General features: G+C 37.3%; 1 protein-coding gene across 8 annotated transcripts in view; it reads right to left on the bottom strand.

Annotated features, from left to right (window-relative positions):
* Window positions 1-20,427, bottom strand: part of TFDP1 (transcription factor Dp-1) — a 38,453-nt gene that overhangs the window by 15,830 nt on the left and 2,196 nt on the right. For all 8 annotated transcript variants that reach the window (XM_086880253.1, XM_086880257.1, XM_086880254.1 and 5 more), the window contains exon 3: window positions 8,182-8,248. In XM_086880253.1, coding sequence (XP_086736379.1) covers window positions 8,182-8,248 — 67 coding nt within the window. The remainder of the gene's footprint in view (window positions 1-8,181; window positions 8,249-20,427) is intronic.

Below are 20,427 nucleotides of genomic sequence, written 5' to 3'. Positions count from 1 at the left end.
TAGATAATCCTTATCCACATGGCTGTTGACCCTTTCAAAGCATGACTTTGAAAAGAAGTAACTGCAGACCCTCCCTTTTCCCTCCCTCTAGAAAAGCCCTGTTGAAGACCATTATCACATCTGTCCACACATGCACTGCTTCTCTGCTACACATTCAACCAAGCTGCCACTCTACTGCAGAAGTCAGTAAGTCGGAAGTCTGACTTACTCACCTGCCACTATCTGAGCCCTTAACAAACTGTTGAAGGCTATGTGGCTATCTTTCCTTCTGGTACTATATCAATTAAACACATACTGAGTTACATAGAAGTACATTGCTAGCTCCTTCGAGAATTCAAAGACAGTTTTCTGACAATGAGTGCTACCCATTCATGTTGTGCGTTTTTTCCTACAATAACTTCCAAATATTACTTCAGTAGGACAACTTCATAAAGAACAATACTCCCATGAGACCCTCTACTCTTCAGATTCACTCAAGAGAATTATTCTGGTATGTTTAAAAAGAAAGTAATTGTTTATGCTGTTTATTAAAAAATTTTACACAGTCAATGAAGACAAAAATGTGCCAATGTAAGTCCACACAAGAGCAGGGGTCGGGGTCAGTGGTTAAGAAGCAGATGCTCAGGAAAGCATCAGGGGGCCTGGGAAAACAATAAGCTATGTGTGACCCAGAGATGCTCCCCCTATGCTAATAAAGACTTAAAACACATCCCAGGCTGCATTTGGAAGCATACAACAATAAGTGATTATTCCCTTTTCTTTCAGCACTCCTTACACTGTCCCTGGATACCTCTGTTCAGTTTTGGGGCCCACGATGCATGAGAGGCAGGCATTAGCAAACAGGAGAGAATGCAGCAGGAAGACACCAGTGTGCCTCAGGTACTGGAGTATATCCTGCACAAGGAGCTCAGGGAGGTTGGTGTGTGCAGCCTCTGGAAGAGAAGGTTAGGGTGGAGCAAGGAGTGTTATTTGCAGAAATCACTGCATTCTAATATTAAATGGAAGTTATAGAGATGACAGAGGACACAACAAAGGAAAAGAGGGAACAGTCACAAGCTGTTGCATAGCAAATTCCAACCAAGGAAAAATGCCAAAGGCAGTGCACAGCAACAGCTGCATAGGAGGTTCCTTTGTGATACACAGCAAAATTGAAGAACTGAAGGCTCTGTGCGTCAAAGCTGACCCTGCTTTGAAGGTAAGGTTTATTAGACGACCTATTATTAATAATTTTATTTTCTGAACAGAAATAGCTATCTGGCAACTAAAACATCCATGTGAAGGGAAGAGCACACATTCTGTGTCTTTAATTTTTTTAATTACACTAAAATTCCCTGTAGTGCTGTACCAGAGTTAATTCATGGAACTGAACCAATGTGGCTCTAAACAGAAACTCCAAGGTTCATCTTTCAGTACAGCACAAACTGATTGGCAAGGAAACATAAATGTAAGTGAAAGAATAGTGACACGAACATCACAGTTGAAAGCAAAGTAAAAGTCAACTTATAAAAGCTATCATACAAAATACAAAGGAGTATAACTGCTCAATTATACAGAAAAAAAAAATTATTTAAAGAGAATATTTTCAACGTCTCTGCCCAAGTGCATTCTATTTTCTCATTTGCCTCACATGCAACACTTTACTCATACTCATCTGCATTTTCAAAGGCTCATAATATATGGGGGGTTTTTGTGAAGTACAACCAGAAGTAATTTTATCAACTTAAGATGTGCAAGTGACTGACAGCTCAGTTTCTCAAACAAATCTCACTATTAATTTCTTATTTACTGTTACTCAGCATTCACTGCAATCCCAATAATCCTGTATTTGTGGACAACATACAGTGTACATAACATCATGTAAAAATTAAAACCACAAGTTTGCAAACAGTTTTGCTGGCACAAACTCTTCTTCCTTTTCAAAACAAATTATTAATACTGCTAGTACTGATACATCTTTTTTTTTTTTTTTTCCTTAAAGACTTCAGTAACCACAGGAAAGTGCCTTGTAGAGCAGAAAAAACAATGTATACAGAAGGATATAACTACTACTACTATTCTTCCATTCTCAGTGTCCCAAATGTTTGGAAAACTATTATTAGTAACTTATAAACAATCATTAAGCCTAAAGGGAAATAGAACTTCATCAGTACGACGTTCATGAATACCTCCAAATACAAGATAATGATGAAGGTGGAATCGAGGAGTAATGGCAAAAAAAAATTTGCAGATCACAAGAAGCAGCACTCTAACAAAATCTGTTATTTATCTGTCTACAAACAAGTAAGTGCACTCTTTGGTTTACTGGCTAACTGGACCTTTACTTGCACATAAAAACAAACCAAAGAGTTTTACCAGAAAGAAAGAATCCCTTGCAGAATTTTGGCAGTTTAAAGGGTAGGTGGTACAGTTAATTAAGAACATTTAAAATAACTTAAGATGACACAGGAAAAAGACACAGTATATCTAAAATCAAAGAAGCGAGTGCCCTCTGCAGACAGTGAGGTAGATCTCCAGAAAAGCTGACTCCTCCAGTTCTTGAAATAGTACTGCCTTTGAATTTGGTGTTCAGGTTAGAGAGGATGGGCTGAGGTACTCCGTGCCTCAGGAGCTGAAATCCCATTCATTCTAGATATTCTACCATTTTCTGAAGTAATCTGCCTTTATGTTTTCCTTACTTGTGGAAAAGACAGCAGTCAACAGAAAAGCAATTCAGTTCCCTTGTAACACAGTCTCTAACAAACTAAGCTTTGTCATACAACAGAGGTGGTAATTATACCTGGGAGATGGTTCCTCACATGCCACTCCTGTGACATTGCAGTTGTTAATATCTCTGTGGCAAACAGCATAGATATTTTAGGCTATTTTATTAGCTAGTTATATGCTAATTTTCAGAAAACAGTGAATTCTTTTTGAGGGTATCTGGGTGCAACACACAGATGATTGTCTCCAGTTGTGTGCCAAGTCAATTAAAACCACCTCTACTTACTGAACAAGCTACACCATCCTGTTAAGACAACAAACATCCTTATACAGCAATTCTGAGCCTTTTTACAGACATCCATCTCTCCCAGTGTGTAGTACTCACTAACTGCTTACATCAATTCAGACTTCTATGCGATTCTTACTATCCTTAGATGTGACTAGTAACAGTTCAGCTATTATGAACCAGCTTTTCCCAGTCTGTGCTGAAATAAACTGGGGTCTACTTTTAGACTTTCCAAAATTCCATTTCTACTTCCAGAAATAATTTTATTTCCTTAGCTTGACTTCAGACAATAATAATTGCATTTACCTCCACTACAGTAATACACATGCATTTTATACAAATTTCAAGCATGAAATCTGTTAGCAGAAGCATAATTAATGGGTTCTGAAATTGATCTCTAGTTCTATTCCAGAGGAACAATTTCAGCCACTGTTAAAAATCAGAGAGTATGAATTTTCAAGTAAAAGTAACAATAACATTACACCACAAGTTTCTTGTTATATAAATAAAAAGAACAAAGCAATCTTATAGTTAGGCAGTGTTGAAATACGAGTCTAAACACACCTTAAAATGCTACATGTTTGACTTCGATTTTTTAAAATCTGAAATGTAAATATAATTAACATATAAAATGTGAAATCTTTTTTTAAAGTAAGTGGTGAAAGGATCTAGAGACATACCTTAAAAGCATTTTCTGGTTACATACCAATAATGCCACCTACTGGCATAAGAGAAGATCCAACTTTCTGAGTGATTTTTAAACTAAGGGCTTTAATTTCAAAACAATATTAATACCACTGGTTACCTTTTCCCTCACACCCATCTGAAGCAAAATTATTTCTTTCATCCAAATTTCTCCACAAGTGAGGGTAAGGATTAGAACTGAGTAGTGTTCTATTTAATACTTAACACTCATCTGAATATGGCAAGGACCAGAGCATGATGGTTTTCTTCAAAATAACATCCAGAAACAGCAAAATTTCTCAGTTTCTAAATTATTGCAAAATACCAATAGAACACACAAATTCAGGAGGAAGTTTTACTAGTTCAGCCCCTTTTAAAAGTTCTATCTTTCCAAACCATATGTACTTGCTAACTCTCAAAATTAATTAGCCAGTTAGAAACCACCTACCTAGTTACCAAGTAAAACAAACCTTTCACAGTCATACTGTTTTTTCAGGGCTATATGGAATGTTACACTCCAGTAATGGAAATACTCAGGGCTTTCAGAAAACATGGCCAAATTTACAGGCAACTTTTTCTGGAGATTGCACAAGCACTGGAGAAAACACAAGCTGCCATCTCATTTCTACCATATATATAGGTTGATACCTCTTATTTCACACTAGAGGTAGTTTTGAGGAAATAATTTTTTAGAGCATTTTCTAGAATGGTATTTTATGCTCATGACTAATTTATTCAAAATTGCATGCATTACTCATTATAAACAAACTGTTGTGGGGTTGTTGTTTGGCTTTGTGAGGCTTGTTGTGATTTTGTTTTGGGTTTTTTTACATACTGTCTTCTCTTGAAATAAATAAAGTCAGTCTCTGCTTTAAAACAAAAACCCTAATCTGGAGTTCTTGACCGAGACCAATCTCTCCAAAATGAGCTACTGGAAGCATGTCCCCATTTGGTGAAGTACAAATGTTCTCTACATTGGTAACCTGTTTCTGACAGCAGACATTAATGAACAGTCAGGGAATGAATGTATGGATAAGACTTGCATACAGAGATTGTTCTCTAACATAATCTCTCTCTATGATTTCAAATCTTTAGGACTTTTTGAGCAAGAGATTGTTCAGCATAACTGTTCAGCAAGATGGTGATGTCCCCTCTTCATTATTCATCTAAGAATCAACAGCAACGTAACCCTACCACCAAAACTCAAGTCTGAAAAGAACTTATCCAGTTACCATATTTCTGCCAGTGCAGATTAAAAATTTACAGAACCTCATTCACAGCCTACTGTGAAAGCACTGCAACAAAGCTATTCAGGCTGTGAGAATTTTTGCATCATAACCTGTTCTGGCCAGAAAAGCAAATCTATGCTTATCTTTCATAGCTGAGTCACGTATCTACCACTTAGTCACATACCTTATAGACTGCTGACAATGATGTTACAGAACCATTTCACTAATAATATTCTGCACTTTCTCTTTGACCCTGTTACTGCAAGCATGTCCTTATGACCCGGCACACAAGCCATTTTTTGTCCTCTAGCATCCCCCTAAAACCTTTATTCCTCTGACAGCTGAACTCCTCCTCCTCTCACATCTGGCTAGCAACAAGTAGAGACTAAAGCAAGAAATAGATTTCTTGTTGGATTTTCATTCCCAAATTCACTGAGTCTCAAAGCTAGACTTTTCCAAAACTATGATGGAATGCTATTACTAATTCAATGACTTTGAGTGCTGTAGGAACATAAGAAGAATGAACTTGATAAAGTAGCCAGGCTCCTGCATTCTCCCTCAAGAGCCTGCCCAATTACTGTTGTCAAGGGCAGCAGATTGGGCTGAACAAACCACTCATCTTACACAGTAGGGAGATTTGATCCCATAACCAATATCAATCATGCAATGTACTCTCAATCTCTTCTTGTGATTGACTTGCAACTTCCAGAAAAGACTCCTTTCTTTTAAGAAATACAAATCCAAAGGGGAAGATGAAAGAAAAAAAACCAACAAAACAAAAAACACAAACAAACAAACAAAAACACACAAAAAACCCTTTTAAAGATGACCACCAGGTAAGAACATAAAGCTTTTTTCCTAACCATCTTCAATTCACCATAAAAAGTATACCAGATACACTTCTGCTATCCTATGGAAAGTTTACTCCATGATTGTTCTGGACTGAATCCTCTCCATTGTGAAATTAAGAGAAATTTTGCACAGATTTTAAAAAGTAGCAGAGGACAGCACTTTGATGATATAATGGCAGGCAATGCAGACAGCTGCTTGTCAAAGTTTAAAGACTGCACAAAACCCCCTAAAAATTATAAAAAGTGGCAAAGAAAAAAAGTACCACTTAATGAATAAATTCTGATACATAGCTGAGTTCTTTAGTGACAAATATTTGCAAGTTTAAGTTCTGATTAAGACTACAGAGCCTGTACATGAAACACAGACAAGCTAGAGACAAAATCCACAAACTGATGAAGCCAAGAGAAATAGTTGTTTCTTCTCACTATTAAGAATTAGTTACTGCTTATTAACTACATAGAACTCCCCTAAAAGCAATGAGATGCAGAAATTGACTGAGGCTAGTTCAGTTTGCTGTGTTATACATTGAGAATAGAGCCCAACTCTCAAACTGGACAAAGCGCAGGGCTATAATAAACAGTTTAATAACTTGAATTCATTTACAAAATCCTATTCACAACGAAATGGCCTCCAATTTTTCTACTTCAAGAGTTATGTGATAATGGAAGAATCATACTTCCAGTTCTTGCTGTCTAGACTGCACTGTTTTGACTAGATCTCCACTGACTGTAACAAAGGTCTAGACACCTGTGTGGGTGCAAAATGTATCATCCTCAAGTATCTGCCCTGAAAAAAAAACCACTTTTACTGCCCACAGGGTTAGGACATATGGTACAGCTGTTAAGGATCAGGTACCTACTAGCACACTTTAGCTCAGGGGGGTGTAACTGTGGTTATGGAAATACACCAGTTAATATATGTCTTTACTGACCCTCAGTGCCCTCTCCACCAAATGCAGAACAGGACAGATTAGTGGAATACTCCACTTTTGTAAAGCAACATGTATTTTAGACAAGGAAATGTCCAAGACAGAGTCTAGTGAGATGCCAATATAAATACTTGCTGTACCTAGTGGGGGTGACAAAATGGGTTTCTTGAAACAGTATATAAAATACTTAAACAGAAATACTAAAGGAGTTCACCTGAACTGGTCTACAGGTTAATCTGGGAGTACTGCAGTATTCCAACAATGCTTAAAACCAGTAGATTAGTCAACAGTAGGGTTTGTAAGACAGTAAGAAAATTACTGTCCTAATATAAATTTCACCTTACTTCATATGGCCTATCAAAGGACACCATCTGTCACACAAAAGAATAAAGCAGACTGCCATTATTTGGAAGCAACAAAGGAAAATGGCCATTTCGCCAAAATATATTGTGAGATACCTATGAACCAAACATGATGTTGCACAGAAAAATGACTGACACTTCACTTGGGAGTCATACACACTGTTTTAGTCACATGTATTTAAGAAAGCTGATGAAAGCAATCAATCAGGCTCAAAGGATACAATAAGGAAAACACAGGGGACAAAGAGCACAACTGATGAGCAACCTAGGAAACAGTGGCTAGCTGGCCTGTCAAATTAGTAAACACTGTTAAGATACTCAGTTGTTATTTATAAAGAGCAGGTTAACATGCTGGAGAAAATTATCAACCTGATAAACAACTGTCACCAGCAGAATGCATAAACTGACAAGAATATATTTTACTGGAATTATGGAAGAGTCCTATAGTCTTGCTATGGAAACAGCCCTCCTGTAAGAATACATGAAATGTAGTCTTCAAATGTAGCATAATCAGTTTACAGAAGAGGCTACATGACACACATGTCCAGAACTTCAGCATCACTTCTGGTTTTTCCCCCCCAACTATGCTAACTGGGAAAGTGCAGCTCCTAACTCCCCAAATGTTTAGGAAGCCTCTGTTTTTTAACTCATGCATCAAATTCAAGTTCAAATTCATATCTTGTCTTTTATTAAATTGCTTAATGACATTACATTATCATACATGCACAGGCATTATCTGCAAGTCCAAAACAGTTCTGTTCACAATATATTATGAGATAAGCTTGCAGCAGAGTGGATGCACTATCGTAAAAACTGTAATAACCCATTTTAAACTCCCACCCTCCTGCATTTTTTTCCCATTTGCTAAAACACAGTGCCCCAAAGATGTTTCAGAACATCCTTGTCTACACTTAAACACAAGCTACACTAAGGACATCACATATGGGACAAGCCAGCACTGAACTGCACCCAAGTTTTAAGACCATTATAAACAACAGCAAATCTACGGTTTTCTTACTGATCATATAACTTAAGAAAAACTTTACAAAATCTATGCTAAGAAAGCAGTTTAAAGCCACTAAAATGCATTACAACTAAAAACTAAGAAATGGAGAGTCTTACTAAGAATTGTGTTCTTACCTTTTCCAGGACTTAGGTTTTGGTCTATAAACACCTTAAGCTCTCCATTGGCTTCAATTAGTCCAGCCTGTTAAAGAAAGCAACTTTTATTAAATTTCCAAACACAAATCGCCTTTTATTGGTAAAGATGAAAGTTATCTTATCAGTAGCCTCTACTGCTACCACTCTCATTTTGTCACAAATCTTCCACTATGTACTGTTTGGGGTATAGTACTTGTCAAATTTTAAGGTCTTGATTTTATGAACACCATATTCTTTAAGAGCAAGCAGAAAATCAGTTTACACCTACTTTGCTATTTGTGTCCTAAGCCCTTACAGTGTGTATACACTGCTTTAACAGACAGCTGAACACCCTTCTAACCTGAACCACTGACACCTGCAACTACAATCTTCTCTTTGTAGATACTATTCACCTAATACATAAGGTGAAAACATTACACCAAAAACAGTACAGGTAGTGGAGAGTGCCTGGGCCATTTTAATCATGAAAAATATCATTAGTAAGAAATATCTTGAGCTTTTCAATTATTATTTCTTTAAAGATCAGAATACAAACCTCTTAAGTGAAAAAAGCTATAGGGTGACATAAGGTTTACAAAGTCATCACCATCCTTGAGAAACCTCACAATAGTGATTACTTTTCAAACTATTATTAATTTATGAATAGAGAACAGGATGCACTAATTTCTTTGTATCTGCAGAAAAACAGTTTCAGAAAAAATTAATCAACACAGGTCACACTGTTTCCATTTAGAAATATCAAATTAGTCAATACCTGCACTTAACCACGGTGTAGCACATGGTGCTCCAGAGGCTGCAAAGGCCTGAGCTGCATTTTGCGCAGCTGCAGGCTACTGACAACCCTGAGCAAGAATCAAGTGCTTTGCTGTCAGTCAGCAGCAAAGCTTTTCCCTTAGAAGTCTACCTGAAGAGACCTAGTTGAGATCTGCCAGAAGTTTGGCAAACAAGGAAGCCACTAGATGATGCTGTGGAGCCATTACTATTCAGGTGTATCAGACCAAGGATTTCTTACCAAAGACAGGGAACTCTAAGAAACAGGAAACTTTCTCTCCTCAGTGAACGGGGAGAGAAGATGATGGAGTGTAGGAGACCAGCTGGAATTACACAGAAGACAAATTTTTCTAAGGGAGGCATAAAGGGCAGTGGCCTGTAGTCCAGTGCGGACCTGGTCGCACAGAGGAAATAAGTGAGCAGACAATAGAAGTGATGGATAGAATGAAGAGCCTGTGGCAGTTCTGTCCTCCATTCCCCCATCCTAAAAAGTAACACAGTAACACAGTTTTAGGGAGGCTGCAACAACTCTTCAGTTGTTTCAGAACACTGCCCTATCGTCCTTCCTGCCCACAGCTGGTATTTCTAAGACTCACTCAAACAAATCATGGTTTTAGCACCCTATTCCCAGGCACTAGAACTCTTCATAAGCCTCACTCTTTATCACACTTAACTACATAAATCAGAAAGGCAACATCAGACACTTCCAAAGAAAAAGGTATACTCATCAACATTGAGATCAGTCTTGTGTACAGAGGTTATTAGATACACTACGGCAGCATGAATTCCAGAACACTAAAACCCTGTGGGAAAATATGAAGGAGAATTTTTGGCTAAGTGTTACCTAATACTCCCATTCTACCTAAATTTCATAACAGAAGAGTTAAACCAGGCAGGAAGTGCAGTCTCATTATCATAATCTCTTTCAATGTGGTACTTAAGTTTGTGTTCCACAGCAGAAGGAGACTTGTACGCAGGACACCTGCAAATTCTTTTTTCCATGAGAATAAGTAAAGATTATAAATGAGACTGGGAAAGCATTTAATATATTGCGGTTTTGATCGGAAAACCACCAAGAAAATGGCTACCTTAATCTGTTTTTCTTTTAAGCACATGAATTTAATGATTTTGAATTATTAAATCCATTCATTGGTTTAATACACAAATGCAAACCTGCACCAAGTGCACGTCAATTACAGTGATATTCCAAAACCAAATATTTAAGCTGTGATATTCAGCAAATTCGGGTATTAATGCAAATCATTATTTCAGTTATTGGAAAATTAGGCAATTCAGTAATCAAGTACTTATTGGTCCCTTCCATTTCCTATTTTTTTTAAATTAGAACATCTCCTGTAGAATCTTTTCTATTCGTTTTAAGTAAATGAACCAACATCATAGTATTAAATAATCTGTCTTCTGCATAATTAAAACATACAGTGAAAAAATACTACCCAAAACAATATGCAACCCCAAAAACCATAATTTAATCTAGCATTACAAAGGCTCAGGTTATTGATACATTCCCTAAACAATGCTTTTGGTGTGACTGAAATTACTTAAGTCACTGAAAAACTAGAGAACATTTGGGAAAATACACCACAATCAATAAAAGAAAATAATTTGGGCAAATTCAGAGAAGAGCAATCACCAAGTAACAAGAAGAACCCCATCAGGGACAACACTACTAATGACCAATATACAAGTTGCAGCTCCACTACCTTTCTACCAGTGTCTTACTAAAGGTTCACCTCTAGCAGTTAAAATGGCACGTAAATATTCAACTCATTTGTAAGCACATGCCCAGAAAGACTCCAAGAAAGATACCTGGAATGAATATCACAGCTAAATACCACCTCCAGCAGCTATTATTTATAGTGAAAACTCAATTCTAGTGAAAATTCTGTTATTCCAGCCCCAGTATGCTCTTCACTCTCCTGGATACACTTTTAATTCTAAGGTTAGCAAAACTGATCTCTGGTTGAAGGGACAAGTTTTGGTCAAAGAAAACCAAGCAAAATTTCCATCCCATACAGAATTCTGGTGTATTTGTTCTGAAATGGAAACACTAGACAAAACATCTCTTAGTGTGCATTTTAAGAACATTCTCATTATTTTTCAAGCCAGGTAATTTTGGAGGAAGCACCAGGATTACCACTCCGGGATCTATGTAGCATAGCACCCAAAAGAAAGAAAGAAAATAGAGGAAAACGTAACTTCCATTCCATATATTATAATCACAGATTCACAATGAACCATAAAAAAGAAAACAAACACAAAACACCACTAAAACCAACTCTCCTCCCCACACCTCACCCCCCCCCAAAAAAACCCACACAGGAAAAAGGATTGGGTTTTCCCCAGTGGAAAGGTAACTTTCTGCCAGAAAGGGTTCAGGCATCAAGGAAATTCTATTTTCTAATAAGAAAATGCACTTAGTGTTTAGGCCTAATCAAGTTACTCATAACAAGTTTTTTGGATTTTCACTATTTTCCTTTGTGTTCTTTTTGCATTACACAGTTTCTTCTTATCTTCTCATGATTTTCAGTCTCAAGACGTGTTACATCCTTTGATGGTGATCCTGGGGCTGCTTGAAATAATAATGCTCTTAGTATCTTATTTTGAAGGCTCAGTAAGTGAGTGCAATGTCATAATTCAGCAAAGTTTTCCTCTTTGAAGACACACATTGGCTATGTCTACTTCTCTACAAAAAGAAACCCGTGAAATCCTGAACAAGCAACAGATACAGATACAGCCTTCATCCTTCACACACTACAACAAAGCTTTTGACATCCAACGTAGCATCTAAACTGTAATAAATTAATATCTTCCCACAGAACATCAGAAAGGAGGGTAAAGCCCACTGGACAAATTAGTAGATCTGGGAATTTGAACTGTAGAAGCTGTGGTGGAGTGGAGAGCCCAACCATCACTGAAGTTTGCTCTCAGCTCTTTGTTTGGAGCTCCTGAGGAAAAGAAATGAACTGAAGGGCTAAACATATAAAAAGTCAACTAAAGTTAGCTTTGGCCTGCTATGAGATCATCAGCAGTCCTAAGGACTGGGAAGTCTATTTCTGTTTTGTTTACAAGTGAAAACTGAAAAGCACTACAAGTGCCCTCAGCCTGAAAATCAGTAAACTCAGAAGTATCTTTTTGTTGCGACTGAAGTTAATCAGAAACAAAATTTTCTTAAGATGCAGGGAATTTCAGTTATTGAAAAGTCCTTAGAGATTTTGAGAGAATAATTTAGTATCTTACTAGCAAGCTACTATTTGTAGTCTCTGAAGTTATGCACTAGAAAATCAACATCCTTACAACAAAAATGTAATTTCTTCCACAGCTTTCCAGCCTTGTAATTCAATTTGTTAACAAAAACTGGCATCAAATTATTCACTAAACCTTTAAACTAAACAGGAAAATATGCAAGGTGAATTTGGACTAAAGGACAAAGAACCTATAAGAGCAAGTTTATCTGACAAAAACAAGGCTGAATGAGTACATGTGCTACATATATCAGATTTAACCCCAGAGGCATGTTGTCTGACAATACTTCAAATAAGTATGGGGAAGAGAAGGGTGCTATTGTGCCACAGAAATACCTCTTCTACCCTGCTTCTAAGTAATGATCCAATTTTAAGAAAACTACCTGAAAAAGTGCTGAGGAAGAGCAAAAAGGGTAGAGATATATGGAAACAGAGGTACCTGCTACAAGGCTCTTTCTCAGAAAAGAAATATTCAGTTGTTAACAGAAGATTAAGCCACATAGAGTATGGAGGCACAGGACTGGGCTTGACAAAGACATACAGGTGCCAAAAATACAAGAATGGTTAAAGAATGGGAGTCAGAATGGGACAGTATGAAACAGAGACTATTTTGGGACTGGCTGGGAAAGACACAAAAAATGAGTTGGAAAATCAGACGGAAGATGGCAGAATTAGGAGTTGAGGTAGAGAAACTGTGAGTCGCTGAAAAAGTATAGGCAATACAAATGATGAGAACCTAAGAGAGCTTTAATGGAACAATGAGATCAAATCCTGTGAGAAGAAGGGAAGAACATGGAAAGTGGGAAAATGAATACAATCTAAACTACAACTGAAAGGGGAAATAAGCTGGGACTCAGACAGAGAAGTTCAAAATAAATTAGGAAAGAAGCAGCGACAACAGAATCAGAAAATGTAGGAATTGGGAAAGAAAAGCATTTCCACCCAGAGCTTGTCAGAGGCATTTGGTGCTGTTGGGTTGATGGCTGGACTTCTTGATCTTGGAGGTCTTTTCCAACCATAACAATTCCACAGTTCCATGACCAGGATGGTGCCTCTGCTGTCTACAGGCATTTGCAAAGCCTACCAGCAAACAACCACCCACCTTGTGCCAAACTGCACCCAAATTGATCCATGATGATCCCCAGGCATTTTAACGGCAACATGTCTAAAGGCTCCATGCCATGCAATTTTACCATGGGCCACTTTATTGACAATGCAGAGTTCCTTTTTTTGTTTGCCTTATTTCAATATCAGGAAGCAACAGAAAATAAGCAAAGTTACAAAGTGGAACTGGATAAAGCTTATAATCAGAAATCTTATTTTAAGACTGCTTAAACAACCTTTATTTTTCTTTCACCCCTATCCATATGCAAATATCCTTTATAACAAGATGATAAACTACTTTCCCCATCATCCAGGGACCAGAGCTAATGTGCTATGGGAATGAATTATTCTGCAACTGCAAAAGATTATTTTTATGAGACATCCATGTCATTTTTTGCAAAACTTAAAAGGCAATCAAGATCTCAAGCAAAGGAATATTGTAGAAAAGGGCGAAAAGTTCTTAAATTTAAAACATTTCGATTTCATTTTGAAAATTAAGCCAGTGAGATCTATTCTTTACTGTATAAACAACAAAAACTTTTGAAGTTGGGCTACAGAAATCTGATTGCTCAAAATTCTCAGATGTGTTGTTTTACTGTTTCAGTAGCCTTTTTCTGAAACTGAGATAATCATATCACATCCTCAATTCATGGCAGTATCTTCAAGATTAATGTGTCTACCAACCACTCAGCAATGAGCTAAACCACAGAAATGAGCTTTCCAAAAAGGACATTTGAATTTGTAGCACCTTAACTAACAAGGCATAGTCAAAGCACTAAAATAAAGGTCTGGATACCACAGAATTGTGAAGGCAAAAAGCTAAATACAGGTGAGAAGCTCAGTCAAGCACTGTCGTTCATCTGAAAACAGGCTCTGCTGATGCTGCAGGTAAGCTGGACACTGAGCAATACACAAAATTACACCCCAGGTCTTTTTTGCAGAATATGTCATGACCATTAGCTTCTTGGCTGCTCTTTCTGACAAGAGCAACACATCCAGAATTCAGCAAAAATTAAACTAAAAACTCGCTTTGAAGACAAGTCAAATGGTGGTCCAGTCTAAGCAGCCAACAGATCAAAAACACCTCAAGAGTCACAAGTCATTCCATGCTGTTGCTTCTTACAGTAATTCAATTGCTCAAGTGCTATAACCCCTTCAAAATTTAAAGCTGACGTCCCCAAAACTAACTGTGAAGCTGTAAGAATGAAGCAGAATTGAATAGGAGACTCCTAGTGGTGAATATGACATCAAAGCACCACTTTTACCACATAAATTAATCAGAAAATAAAATAATCATTAGTATCCTCTAGGACTAAATACTCATATGTGGAGGTATCAGCAGCAGCCACTTCCACAACTACATCCTGCAACCATTCTAGATCTGACAATAAGAGACTTATTTTTCCAGCCAAACCCAAGAATTTAGAGCAGCTTGTTCACCAGCTGTGTGAACCACAGCTGAAATCAACAAATAACATTACAAAGGACCCTTCCAGAACCATTTGCCTCACCAACCTCCTTATCAGTGTATTACAAGGTTAGAGTGGCCCACAGTACAACTTTCAACCAAATCTGTGTAACAAATAATGCAATTCTGGAACACTTAGCAAATGTAATGTAACACAAAACAAGTAGCCAGAAGCATTTTTGGGGAACACGGACCACTGTCCATCTTTAAAATCAAGTTGTCTGCTATCTGAGAACTGTCCTCATACAGACAACATTTAGTAAAGACTGATCCATTCTTCTTCCCACTCCTAATTAGCCATAATAAATCTCCATTAATAGATACTCACACAATCAAACGCAAACATTAAAACAATTGATCCCCAGCGTAACTTAACTTCCAAAATCTGCATTTTTGCTGAGCCTGTTGCCATCACAGTGTAGTTATTCAGTAAAATACTGCAACATACCTATATAAAGCCACTGTCACTAACTGGCACATACAACTAGTAAAGTTTAATTAATAAGTAACACTTACAGACTACAAGAAAATACTTATATATATTTAGACAAATAAATTGGCAATGTGACAGGCAACTTCTGAGTTGCTGTTTCCTGATTTTATAACAAAAACCAACACAGGGGAGAAACAGCTCTGACTGCATATCTGGTATGTATAAAAGAGAGCTTAAAGATCACTTTCCTCCTGCCTTGTTTGAAAAAGCAAATTAAAAAAAATCAGCAACATCCAAAATCCCAGAGATGCCTTTTTAGATGACCTAATTTCGCAATATTATTTGATCACTAGTTTGCAAACTTCTGGACATGTTAGAACTCACTGAAGGCAAACAGAAGTAGATCAAGCTACTGAACTAAAATGATATCAAAGAAGGTGCATGACCGCTTCAGATTCCTCAAAGACTTAACTTCTCTAGCCCGCCTCAATGAAATTTCCAGTACATAACCCAAAAATAAACATAAAAGGAGAAATTCATGCTGGTATTTTAAGGAAAGTCTGAAAAATGATTTGAAGACTTCTCAATACTTTCTAGGGATTGAAAGTGCATCACGTAAAAAAATTCAAAATAAAGTGTTTTTCCTACTCCCACTGGGTTGTTGTTTTTAATCCATCCCAAGCTTAACTTTCTAGCCTTACTCAAGATTGATGTAGAAACATAACATAGAAGTTATTAAAAAGTACAAACTTTGTGGCATTCTGGCAAAAAATTAATACAAAAGCATAGATTTTGACCTTCCACAAAAACAGCAGCCATATTAATCTATCCAGTAAAACTGTGTGAAGAAGCCAGTTTGCTGTGGGTTTTTTAATTTTTTTAATATTCTTTGAGCAAAATATTTACTAATACTGTGAAATAAATCCACTAGATTAAGCTACATACCTGAACGTATTCTGAATACTCAACTAAAATAAACCACCGGCGTTAATTCCCACATCTGTACAGCTCTTAAACAGTAACGTTAGATCAGGTGACGAACTTTTTACACTTTTTATGGTGTGTCCTCATATTTCCACATGTTCTTTCATGTGGAAAGCCCATGTGGAAGCCTCAAGCACGGGGCTTCCTTTGCAAAACTGGAGAGATGTGCCTTATCTACTATTCAGTAAGATTCATTAAAGTACCATAAAAATCTAAAGAGATACAGTAACTTTTCTACAAACCAGGCATCAAGAGAAGAATCCCTCATAAAATAATTCAAGCAAAAGATGGCAGTAGAATATAATTTTTAAAAATAAATTAAAAAATCTAATTTTAGAACAAGCAGTTTCAAAGCCAACACAGTCAGTTACCTATGAAACACTAACTCAAGAACAGCTCTCAAGAAAGGTATTTTAGCCTGTGAGAAACTCTAAAGGCTAACACAGTGGTGTGTCTGTTCAAAATGTTTTTGAAATTTTTTTTCATTTTCAAGTTCTCTGTGCACAATTTATTTTTTAAACAGCTTGAAGCAGTCCCTCCACTAATGGTGAAAAACAAACAATCACAAACAACAGGACTAGATAAGAATATTTCATTTACATGACTCATCTGTTCTGGTAAGTGTAATTTTGGAGATCAGAAAGAACCATACTCATTCCTTTTGTCTAGCCTCTTTCTCTTCAATATTTACTGTAACACCATGCACTATCCTCAATAACAGATCCAGTTCCTGCAAGTGGTTGTATTAAGAGTACAGAAATTCGGCAGACAATAGACTCCGCTGCTCCTGCTACCGCCTTCCTCCACTGAGTGCTGGAGAAAAGATCCACAAGCATCTCTTTCCTTATGGCTCCTTGAGAGGCCTCAGCAGTTCAGCAGTGACAGAAGTAACTGAGGGGAGAAATATGGTCACCCCACAAGTTGGATCTTCAGCCATGTTACAGAAGCTGGTAATTTAGTGGTGGAAGGTATGTTAACCAATGCTACTAAAAAAAGTATTTATCATCTTAATTTACAGATAATTCTCAACATATAATTGAATATAAAAGTGGCCAGCAAGCAGTGCTCAGTCTTACACTGGAAGCTGGAAAAAAAAATCTATCAAATTTGTTTCTTGCTACATTAACTCCTTCTACTTCATTCAATCCTGCCTATTGGCTGCACATTTGGCTCCTTCAGCTCCTGCCTGGAAGATGCCACATTTTTTAAGTAGTGGAAGAGTTCACAGGAGACAAGGCAAACTCAGAGTGATACTGATTAACCAGAAAGAGGAGTTCTGACTAAGATGAAGTTTCTGGAGACTGCCCATATGCAAGGACCAAGAAATTTCCCACACACTGCAAATGCAGGTGTAAAACTGTACCAAAAACTCCTGATCTCAACTTGTCATCCAGACTCTGAAAAGCAATGCAATGATCCCACTCTCAAGGTACACGAGTCCTTGAGATATGGCAACTGCTGTTTTCCTGTCCACATGTATTTTTCCTTTGTTTCTTTAAACTGCACAAAGAGTAAAGCCTTTCTAGAAACTAAGATGTCTTGAATTGAAAGTGATATACAACGTCTGCCTGATTCTGTTAGAATTGCTTCTCAGTTTCACACACTGCTCCTAAATTCAAAAATGGCTGTGCTTATTGCTATTACCAGATCACACTGGAAAATGAGTGCTCCTTTTTTTTTTGCCCTTTTTCTTTACTGCACTTCAGATCCCCTACCCAAATCATAAATTGATATACCCATGAATACTTTAACCTTCACAAGCTAGTATTTCTTTTTACATTATTGTTTGTCAAGTTACCCAGCTACAGCACTGTGATTATGCACTTAAACTCCACCTGCAGGCTCTTAATTAAGGTGCTACGTATGAATGTATTTTTTCCCCCCACCTCATAGCTTCCTGACTACTGCTGAGGAAAATCAAACTATTTCGCATAAAACCCCAAAATATAAATGAAAAAAAAAATTAAAATCAATGTTTTGCTGCTTATTTTCTCAACTGTACACTCTGAAAAGCATTAGAGAGATACATTTTAAAGTAAAACTTCACAGAATTTAGACCTGGATCATATAGTTCATAAACATTAATTTGGTAGCTTGATCACTACTTTTGCAATTCTTTAATAGTTTACAAAAACATTTCACTGGGTTTGTCAGTACTCTCCATCACACTCCCCCATTTGTTCAGTTATCCAGTAAAGTCTCAGGTCTGCAAATACTTACAAGTATTTGACTCTTCCAGCAGGTCTTATCAAATTATAGGTTTTAAAAAGCGGCATCAGAAGAACTGGAAGGGAGCAATAAAAGGAAAAGTGCTCTACTGCAGCAGGCAGGGAGAAGCATTAAGTAGGAGCGTGTTCTGTTGTGGTGCACTGTCCCCACACCTTCCCCTTCAGCAGGCAGGGCTCCCTGCTCCACTGTCACCACAGCACACTGGCCCAGCAGCACAGGACACCAGTGGGATGCACATCACACCTGCACTCCCAGGCTGGAGCACTCTGAACATCCCTGGCCATGGAAATGCCACTTGAAGCCCAGACTTAGGATTGCAGCAGCACAGCCACAGTTTAGCCATCTCAGCTCTGCTGAGAAAAAGGGAAGGAAGAGGCAGGAGCAATCATCAACTATGCCATCTTCTTCACCAGTACATCTCACAGACAGTTAGAGCACTTGAGGGGTGACATGGCAGAACCACAAGCCATTAATCACAGCAATATTTTCACATCAGAATGTTTAAATTTACAGCAACACAGGTTTTCAGATGCTCAGTGCCCAGAAATTTAGTGATACTGTCTGTGTCATGCTTAATTCCATTATTCTGCTTGAAAAAGAACTTGGACTTTGAACAAAAATATGGAAATATCTTCCCTTCTGAAAATTAAAGAAGTGTTATACCAATTAACATCTCTATGTTATAGCATTAAACCACAATTCATAGGGCCCATATTCAGACCTAGAAATTTAAAATTTCCCAACACATTATGGTGTCACACTCAGTACACATTCTAGATGTCATGTAATGGTGGGTACAGTCTGCTAAAAGGTAAGCAGTTCATATTTCTTCCCTGAGGCAGGTTTGAAGTATATGTAGATGTTTTTAAGAACAGGTTAGACAATATTCAGTTAAGATTTCATACCCTTTCTAGCTACCCTGTTCCAGTGCTTAAGAACTCTTAAAATTTTATCTAAAACCTGACCTAGATTTTCATTCTTTCAAATTCAGTTTATTACTTCTTTACAAAGATACCAAAAAGCAAGTTCTTTTCCTATCTGTAGCACCTTCTCCTATTTCTTAAGTTTACTGTGAGGTAGGTTATTCTTCCTTTCTTCCTTAACTACGCTCTTTACTAGAATAAACTCGATCTTTCAAAAATAAGGTTTGTTCTTAAATGTTTTACTCTCACGTAGCTCTAGTAGGACATTCACCCATATTTCCAGGTGCTAGCAGCTCTTTACTTCGCTGATCTCTCTCCCAAAAGCTAATATTAAACAAATGTACTTTAGTATCTCAATTACTTTGAACTGTTTCAAACCATCTCCTAGGCTAACACTCCACTTTCGTTTTCTTCCCGCTTATATGGCCTATCATTCCCTGAACTCTGCTATCTGTAATGTACTTGGCCACCCTTATCTCTTCCAGGCAAGCTTTGAGTGACTACGTATGTCTGGTTGCTTTTCTGCACATTAAGATGTTTTTCAGTTAAACTACTAAAATTCCCTAAAAGATTAAATTTTTAAACCACTCACTCATGGAAATTCCCACTATTTGAAAGCCGCAATATTCCACTTTAGGTCGCAACCTGCTGTTTAACCAGTGAGTTGTATTACTCTTCCTTAGCTTGCATGCCATTGCTTTTTTGGGGTTTTGGGTTTTTTTTGAAGGGGAGATATATTCTAATTTGAATATACAGGCTAGTATATTGTCTTCTTTTCAATAAGAAAAGATGAAAGCCCAATTATAATAGGCATGAACAATGACTGACATCTTAAAGGCAGAATAAATTGAATTTTTTTTTATTAAGTACTGGAAGGGGTGAAGAGCAAACAAGCTCCATGAGGCAGGTCGCAGAATCAAATCCGCCACCCTTAACGACAGCAGTAATGGGAATCTGTGGTGAAAGTTCCCAAAGCCTGTTTTTACAGACACTAACGGGCATCTTTTGGTCGACAGAGATAAACAATGAACACATATGGAGAATGAACCA

This window comes from Cyanistes caeruleus, chromosome 3, assembly GCF_971803275.1.
Source record: "Cyanistes caeruleus chromosome 3, bCyaCae1.hap1.1, whole genome shotgun sequence".
NCBI classification, from domain to species: Eukaryota; Metazoa; Chordata; class Aves; order Passeriformes; family Paridae; genus Cyanistes; species Cyanistes caeruleus.
This window is presented reverse-complemented; position numbering and strand designations above follow the sequence as displayed.